The 9610-nt window shown below is 40.4% G+C and overlaps 1 protein-coding gene across 2 annotated transcripts; it reads left to right on the top strand.

The window, feature by feature from the left end:
• The first annotated feature begins 486 nt into the window (after positions 1 to 486).
• On the top strand, positions 487 to 3341 carry LOC306709029 (cell adhesion molecule 3-like). Of its 2 annotated transcripts, XM_079177043.1 has the most exons (4): positions 487 to 667; positions 1359 to 1661; positions 1747 to 2136; positions 2888 to 3341. In XM_079177043.1, the coding sequence occupies exons 1-3, from the start codon at positions 565 to 567 to the stop codon at positions 2100 to 2102; spliced, it is 762 nt and encodes a 253-aa protein (XP_079033169.1). In that variant the 5' UTR covers positions 487 to 564; the 3' UTR covers positions 2103 to 2136; positions 2888 to 3341. The 2 variants fall into 2 exon arrangements, with proteins under 2 accessions (XP_079033169.1, XP_079033168.1); XM_079177042.1 differs by having other exon boundaries at positions 1747 to 3341.
• Positions 3342 to 9610: the final 6269 nt, after the last annotated feature.

The following is a 9610-nucleotide window of genomic DNA, read 5'->3' on the forward strand; positions in this document are numbered from 1 at the left end:
AAACACCAAATTCTGATGCAAACAGCAACACTGATAGAAAAGCCCTGAAATGTATTCACACAGCCTCCTGACTTTTGATCTTCATGAACACAGAATTGTTTACATGACGCATAAATATGTGACTTCTCTCTGGAGTAAAGGGGATGAAAACTGGTTAGATCCAAGTAATTAACCAAGTATTAAACATCTCCAATTGACAAATGTTTCATACATATTTGCTAGAATAAAAGTTCTACCTATTAGGGCTACATATATTAAAATAAAAATGATGTTGAGAAAAAAGTAGAGCCAATGTGGTGGACTGTGAGTATCAAAACATGGTTTCTGTTAAAGGGTTTTTTAAAGCAGGCCGGAACTCTTACTCTTGTTCCTCATCAGTCATTCATTCCACGGCATGTCTGCTCACGTTAGGAGCTGACATCACATCACTTAGTGTTTACCTTAAGGCGGACTCAGCGAGCCTTCTTCCACACAGTAGATCCTCCGAGGACACACAGCCCTTTAGTACAATCGGTTGCCTGTGTTTAGCTTGTATCTGCTTCATCTGATGCGACATTGTTTTCAATGCAGATGAAAGAGATGAAGCGTTTCTCCCCTGATGTGATGACTCGGCATATTTTGGGCTGGCTTTCCATCCTCTGGTTGACTTCAGCAGTCAGCATTGCTGGTGAGGCTTTTTGTTTTGTGCATGAAGAGACACGTGTATCAACACATCTTTTCTTGTGAACTGATTGAAATGTTTACAGCTTTTACTGAACATGTGCATCGTTGTGTTTTTTATCACTTTCTTATGTGTTTCTGGGAAACCTCCTATAATATCAATACTACTTGTGATTTAATTAAGCATAGAACAGCTAGCATGGCTCTTCCTGATAATAGTCCAACATATAACCCTCTCTGTTGTCGTTCTTTGGGTTTAGAACAGATTAAACAAAGTGAGTTTTAGAGGCGCTGGTAGGTGGATTGTTCTTGTTACATCTGGACAGAACCAGGCTAGCTGTTTCCCCCCCTGTTTCCAGTCATTGTGCTAAGCTAAGCTAACTGGCTGCTGGCTGTAGCTACACATTTATCATTCAGAACTGAGAGCGGTACCAATCTTCTTATCTTGCTTTTGGTCATAAAGTGACTATGTGTATTTCCCAAAATGCCTTACTATTCCTTAAGATAGTCATAAAACTGTTTAACCCAACCGTATACTAACAGCTGTCCCAAATCTAAAAAAGGTAACCAAGAGACGAAAGACTACTTTCACAAAGTAATTATCATAATTTGACCCTCATATACTTACTTCAAAACAATATTGACAATGGACCCGTGTTCTGTTCTAACTTTAATCATCTCTTTCTCTGATCATTCAGCCGGTCAAGGTGTGACGCTGCAGACCATTTCCCAGGTGGCTGCGCAGTGTGGGGGAAATGTGACACTGACGTGTGAAGCCAGCACATCAGGCAATATTAAGTCATTTTCCTGGCTGGCTAAGAATAAAAGTGTGTGTCAATATGGAGACGACGGATCTGAGGCTCTGTGTGAAAGCACGGTCCGGCCTCACAGACTCACGCTGTCGCTCCTCAACGTGATGCCGGTCGACGAGGGGAAATACATCTGTAAACTACATTCCACTAGCGGAGCAAAGTCTAACACAACTCATGTCACAGTACAAGGTGAGCATCAAACTTTTTCTTTTTTTTAAACAGATTGTTCTCGCTGTCTTCTTTCATCTGTCTAAAAAGTCCTTGATCATTACAGGCTGCTTTGGAAGTTCTGACTCCTCCATCAACGAGTCTCATGCTGAGTGCTGGTTCAATGGAGTTTACCCCTTTGGCACCGTCCACTGGTTGCAGGGAGATGTTAACTTCACGGACTCAGCCAGCACACAGGCAGTGAAGGACCCTCATGGACGGTTCAATGTCTCGAGTACAATTAGTGTAGAGAAAGGAAACCTGAATGATTCGTATGAATGCTCACTGGGGATACCCTCCACCAGGATGAGGCTCTCTAGGCAACAGCTACCTTTGGTTGTGAAAAAGATCAGTTCATCAGGATGCACCGTCAAACTGCAGTGGATCTGTATAATGGTGGGGATCATGGAATTTATGATATGAAGAAAACAAAGATTGAGGCATGGCATTAAAAAGGGTAAGGTCTGTTAGACTGTTAGCTCTGTTTGCCATTGTTGCTGAGTGCCATTGAGTGGGCATATCATTTGTTTTCAACATGTTATCTAATAACTTGCAATTGAGAGCCGACGCGCAACACTCTTCTCTGGAAAGATGAGACCTTAAGCAACACTTTTTATGACTCCCATGTCTATAATGCATTATCAACATACTTATAAATGCGTTATAAACAGCTTAGATTTTTTATCTTTTTACAACTATGGGAATTTGAATACACAATGTCAGTGAGTGACCAGTAATCATGAAACCCTATAACACATTATACAATGCTTTATAATGTGTTATGATTATTGTTATAAAGCATTATGGATGTTTCTAAGTGCCTATGATTAAAATTATATAGTGCCATGAACTGATTATAGCACACTACAAGTATGTTTATAATGCATTCCATACATGGGTGTCAAAGTGTTACCAAACCTTAATATTTCACCGATTAGTAAATCTTTAACTGGAGATGAGGAAGTCAGCTGATTTAATGATTGGTTTGAGTACAAATCTAAAAGCGTATTTTGACTTCCCCTCCTGCCTGATTAGGGAGAGTTTGCTGTTCTAAGCTCACTGATTCACTGTTGGCACTCAAAACTGATGACTGTGGACTCTGAGAGGACTTTGACTGATGAAACAATGTGCCTAAAAATAGACTTTAACCTTTGCAGAAACAGCATTTGTGTTTTGAAATGCCATAATCTGTTTTGTTTTGTTGGTAGTTGTAGGAAATGACTTCATCAAACCTTCACTTCATCCTGATGGCCAGAAGGAGGCAGTCTTCCCATGTAGGACAAATAAGGAGCGCTGATTTACTGCCTTTATGCACCTCTTTTTTACTGTAAATGCTTTTTAAATCTGCTTTGTAGTTATGCTACAAAAAAAAATGTAAAATGTAATGAATTTCATCCAGGTCAGTTTTGTGAGAATATGTCATTTAAACCCCACCTACAGACAAAAAAAGCTTTTCTTCTTTCACATCTCGTTCAAACCGTACATCCTCTCTTTTTTAGGATTTGTATATGGTCTTCCTCAAAGATAAGTTTCTGTTCCAACCGACTGCATTTGCTCATCTGTTTCACAGGTTTTGCTCGGGTGGAGAGTGGAAAGACAACTTTTCTTTGCATTTGTATTTGTATGCATTTCTTCTTTTGTGAAACTGAAATAAACTCAAAAGACCCGATGGAGTCTCTTGCATTAGTGACAAAACATCCTTAATTCTGCAACCGTCTAGTGGATTTACATGAGCCAACTATGAGCCCCTGAGATAAGATTGCCATAAATATAAACAGTATGTGACCAAGAGTGCAAGCGAGGACACGTGCAGGTATTGTGTTGCACAATGACTTTCTCTCATGTGTGGTTTTCGTCCACCGTAACATAAACAGGAGCAAAAGCCACGAAGACAAACTTTAAAATTAACTTCAAAGCTCAGAGTGAAGAAAGTGGAAAAAAATGCAACCTTCTGCTGCTCCGCAGAGTCAAAGACCAAAGACGCCCGTCACCAGAGGCTTTGAGTCGGTAAACCAAGCCACTGGAGCGGGAGAGGCAGTTAAGATAACGTGACCTCAGGAGACCCTGAGAGCAGATACACACTGCAGAGTAGTCACTGAGGAGACAATGAAGACCAACAACAACAACAACAACATTGGATTCATTGCAGATCAGTAGTGTTTTAGTACACTCAGGGAACAAAATCCATAACCATTCAGGATTAATATCAACAGAATATTATAATACTACACACTATATACGTCTAGATGTGGACATTACTATGAGCATCATTATCAAGCCTTAAAGGAATACTTTGACATTTTGGGAAATAACTGTTTGCATATTCAGTTTGCAGATTGACACGGTGGTACCAAGCTTCTCATCCATCTCTCAGCAGGAAACTGAATATGTGCATCTCATAAATGTTGATGGTTGTATTCACATGCTGTGAAAAGAACGTATTGTAAAAAACACAGTGTCTAGTATTTCGTAATGGGAACAAAAAAGTATTCACCCACTGTTATGTTAAAATCAATGATCTTTATATGCAAATGACCGTTTGTCTTTTTCTCAAGTGAAGAACGTTGTTTATCTCGTGTTGTGTCAGAAATATAAAAAACATGCTGTTCAATAATCCTACAGCAGCCATGTGTAGGTTGCAAAACACTATAAACCACAAACGTAAGCACACAATGTATATATGATCGTACAGAAGAACAGAACATCCGTCGAATCAGATCTAATCCAGATGTTTGCAGGCTAAGCTGGACCTCGACCGTTGGGTCTGCAAAGACAACAGCGTCGAGTTGAGACTAAAACACTGTTGCCATGGTGAACTTGAGCTGCCGAAGCTTTTCACAAGGACAATATGTCGGCTATGTCTCAAATTTGCTGGTTTTCTTCTTTTGGTGCAGAAAATGGAGCCCAGCAATCAGATTCCCCATCAAGTAAGAGGTCAAACTCACGCATGTCTGCGTATCATTTATCTGAGGGCCGGTTGCATTCGCTGTTATTTGTAGTTGCATTCATCTCAGAAGTAGTTCAGCTAATCACTGACATCACTGATGTCTTTTGTTTGATTCTTATTTCATGACACATGCTCTTAAGAGCAGACGTATCACAGTAAGGAGAGCAGGCAGCAGGAGCCAATGGAAGGAAGAATGATGATACAATGTTAGCAGGAAATCAATCACCATTCAGATTGGTGCAGTTCAGTGACTTACATAGAGAAGCTTACAATGGCGGCAGGTCTGGCAGGCGGGTAACAGGCAGACAGGTAGCTGCATTGAAACAGGACAACGAACAAAGAACCTGGGCTGGAGTCAAACGGCAGGCTCTAATGAGAGGGAATGGGGAGCAGCTGGGTGATTGCAGGTGAGGAGGTGGACGAGGAAGGCCACGCAGAGCAGACGAGTGAAGTGGAAGACGGGGGGCACGTTCAAGGTGAACGCGTTGAAGCGGTGAGCGGTGGGCTTTGAGGCATGATTTCTCTCGTTAGCTGGATGTCTCATAGATCACAGCACAGTCTTGAAGGTAAGAAGTGGATTATCGTTCACCTGTTGCTAGTCACCATGAAATGCGAGGCAACTGTTGGATCACTATAATTAGGTACCACCGTCTCCTCATAACCCTTCACTCAGTTGAGATGTTCTCTGCTATTATGGACAGCAAAGGGCAGTGTGTGTAAGAGTGTGTTGTTTTGGAGTATTACACACGTATATTTAGAGATGTCATCAGGCTCTGTGAAAAGAATGAAAAGAAAAGCCTTCTCTGGAACAAGACTTTCACTCTCTGAAGAGGAAACAGAGTTCAGCTGAACAATTCAAACTGTGAAAGATATACAAGAACACCCCCCCCCCCCCCCCCCCCCCACACACACACACACACACACACACACCTGGCCAGTTTCCTTATGCGTGAATGACAATTCAGCCAAGTGAAACGCCTTCTGTTCAAAGGCATCCATGCAGAACTTGACAAACGCAAAATGACATAAATCCTGGGTGTTCTTTGGAATCGTGTCGCAGATCAGGTCCTGTACCAATAAGGAGGAAAAACTGAATAAGAAAGAGTACAACGTGCACACAATGTGTATTTGTGGTGAGAGTCATTCCACAAAGAGAGAGGACTCGTCATCACAAACCTCTCCGATCCTCAGAAGCTGCTTTTCAGCTGAAGACCACATCTGTACTTATGTGCAGCATATTATTCAGCTTTCGCCTCCCACATCTTTTGTTCTGTTGGTCAGATATTAATTCAACATTGTGTATATACAGTATGTATATATATATATACACACACAGACCTGAGCTCACAGCAGCTACTCCTTACCCTTTTCATCCTGAGAGGAAATGGTTTCTCAAGAGTGACGCACTTCTCCACATCCTTAAGTGGAGCGGTTACCCATTTATATAAAAACGAAGTTCCGGGAAAGTTGTAATTTCCCCTTCTTCCATCCTTTAACAGACCAATTAAGTCATACATCACGAAGTGGAGGGAAAGAAATCAGAGAAGTACTTTTACCTTTTACATGTAAAAAATAAAACCTCCTCTTGACATTTGCAGTAAAATGTAGCGGTGATGAATAAACGTGTTCCACAACGTAATAACTACATCTGTTGCTAATGAGCATAATGAATACTTGTGGTTGCCTTGGCACTCGACAAATTAAGCGACTCTTATGAAATGCTGTTCACGCAGAAAGCAGAACACATTTTTGCCTCATGTCATTCGCACAATTAGGATTTTTGGACTACTACTATCCTGTAATGTCCCTTCAATCTCTCTCCTTTTGAATGCTGTTTTAATAATGACGTCAACCTTGTGATCCTTGACGATTAGATTAAGAAAATAAAAACAGCACCCGTGTCTCTGAATGAATCAGATTCACAAAGCCCCAGGATAAGCGCAATTGTTTTGCTCAACTTTAATTATTTTCAACTTGTAAAAGGCAGACACTTACCTTTACAGGCGGAGACGTGCGACTGCCACTCTCACTGACATATTTACAATAAGTGCGTATGTGTCTGCGTCAAATCGCAGCGAGAGGTCTGACTGAGCCTTTGTCGTAGCAGGTGAACTGTCCTGTATGCAACAAGCCCTTTGTGTGGCAGACATTTTAACACAGGTGTAAACAATAGCATTAATGATGGCTAGCTACATTTAACAAGCTGAAGAAAATTGGGTTGCAACATTAAAACTCTTAAGATATGTCTTTAGTAATGTGTAAAAAAGGTTCTTAGGAAACATTTGCACCCAGTTAAAAGCAAACAGCTTCTACCTGAAATACATTTGACGATCATTACAGGTATTCTATGCGTCACCGTGACAAAGGTGTATGTGGGAAGATGAAATAACCTGCAATCAGTAATGTTTCTAATCGACAGCAAAAGAGCAGCAGCAGCAGCATCAAAACCATCTATTCTACGGTTATACAACCTTCCAATTATTTTATGTAACCGTGGTTGTTCAGGCTCCTCCTCTCCGCTCTGATCCTCGGCATCCTTCCGTCTGTGGATCCTGAGCACCATCACCTCATGCAGTGCATGCACAACGCTTACTGTGAACACTCAAAAGCTCTGCAGCGATGTGGAAGATGTAATCAGGAAGGCGTCGTCTTAATAGTCAATCAGCTGGATTCAACTAAATTAGAATAATTGTCTGAAAACCCATGCAGTGATGATACGGAACGATAACTCTATTACTTTGCTACATTTCCAATGTATTTCTCTCATAAGGCACAACTGGACATGTGTAAAGGAATACATCTCCATCCATTTCAAAACATGTATCATATTTCTTTACTTTCTTTCCACATCCATTGAGCCTTTTTTTCACGTTTTAGTGTCAATGGTCTTTGACTTTGATATATTATGTTGGGTGTAATGTTGCTATAACTGTATAATATCTCTAACAGTGGAAGTGCAGACATACACCGTTCATAGTTTGCAGGATACGTTTATATTTTTGGTACAGACCTGAGGAAGCACGGGCTACGTTGCCATGGTAACAGCTAATGAGGAACCAAACAAACAATTCTACGTCCGTGAAAATAAATGTAATCTTCGTTTCTACTTTCATGTCTACTGAGACGGAACGCAAACCACAAATAAAAACCATATTCAGGGATCAAATGCTTTTCAAGAGCAACGTCAGACGTCTTCATGGACTCACTGGTGATATAACAATAGATATTCTATAACTATTATAACACAAGGTGAATAATAATAAGCTTCTGAGTTACATGAGATATCTTATAATTGGAAAGTCCTTTCCAAAGTTTAATATTATTCTAGTTTAATTCATTTTTACAGATAATTAAACAAAAATAATCGTATTATTTTCTGTCGCCCTCGATTAACCTACCGTATATAGACTTGTTTTATTGTTATTGTTTATTTATCATGTCCAACTACATATATATTTAATTAATTTGCTCGTCATATTTAATTTGATTGACATTAACTTTTGTACGCGTGTTAAAATGCTCATGACCTGCTGAACGTCACGTCAACGTTGTTCACAACGTTCAATCAAATAATTAGAAATAAAAGCTTCATGGGAACGTCATGACCGGAGCATTAAAAAATAGACAAGAAGGTTATTTACATTTAATTAAGTTTGTTTGTTGAGCAGGACTATAACAGACCTACACGGGCCTATTTCAACAACACGTTTGTCCTCCTGATAAAGATGCATTCGGCACTCGCCCGTTTTTTGGAATCTTTCTTTGAATAAAGATTGAACTGCTTCACCCAGAGTAACGCTATCAGAGGGAAACCAGGTGTGCTGGGTCCGCTGGAGTCTACAGTCGTCCTATCGGTAGACGTGGCTGATCACATTACTACCCATTATCTCGCTGCATTACACAGTCAAACAGAAACCAACCAGCTGCGCCTGCTTGATGAGCTTCATGACACTCAAAGAGTTTTTACACTTCCGCCTCAGAGGCAGAGTGCAGTGTTTGTGTGTATGTCAAGTTAGAGATGGAGTGTGTGTGTGTGTGTGTGTGTGTGTGTGTGTGTGTGTGTGTGTGTGTGTGTGTGTGTGTGTGTGTGTGTGTGTGTGTGTGTGTGTGTGTGTGTGTGTGTGTGTGTGTGTGTGTGTGTGTGTGTGTGTGTGTGCAGTCTGCAGCTGACAGCCCAGTAACATTAGGACCTAGACTGGGAAATCAGGCGAAAGGTCACAGCTGAACTCACCGACTGCTGAGGAGGAGGATGTCATTGCTGATTCAACAAATTCAGCTCTGTGTACCAACAATGGAGACCTCTGTGTGGTGCTCAGTGTGTGCATTTTTTTAAAGTTTAAATGAATTCTCATTTTGGCTGAGGGGAAAAGAGGTGGACATATTCTTAAATAATTAAACAGCAGTAATTTTGTGAGAAGATGTTCAAGCTCAATGAGTAAAAGGAGATGTTTGTGTATTGTGTTCATTTAAAGTACAGCAGCTATACAGTATGTTTAAGAACTGACGGTGTTGTTGTGTCTCGTATAGCTAACAGGATCTAAATGGCTAAATCTGGTAGCTTGGTAGCTTAAGAGGCAAGTTAGGGGCGCTATATCAAATAAAACTTAACAAAATTTGTTTGTTTCAGCAATTCTAAGATATGAAATGATCTCATTATCATGAAAATAAGAATAATGAAATGACATCTTTAGTAATGTGTAGAGTTTAAATAATTACTTGAATTAAATTCTTGTTTCAAAACATTGTACAATAAAAAAAGAATGTGAGTCTTGGCAGTGCGCCTTCCTCCATTTCAGTCCAGCATGCTAATGTGACCCTGGCTGTTGCCTGAGCGTAGTTGTGCTTGGAGACGGAGTTAACCTTGAAGAAGGGTTGAGAGGCACAAACCAAAGGACTTCAAAACAATAGATGAGAGAACATGTTTATCTTGCACAGGGCAGAATGTGCTGGAAAGCAAACAGACATCTTTGAAGTCTTTCTCAGT

Source organism: Pholis gunnellus (genome assembly GCF_910591455.1).
Source record: "Pholis gunnellus genome assembly, chromosome: 17".
Lineage (NCBI taxonomy): Eukaryota > Metazoa > Chordata > Actinopteri > Perciformes > Pholidae > Pholis > Pholis gunnellus.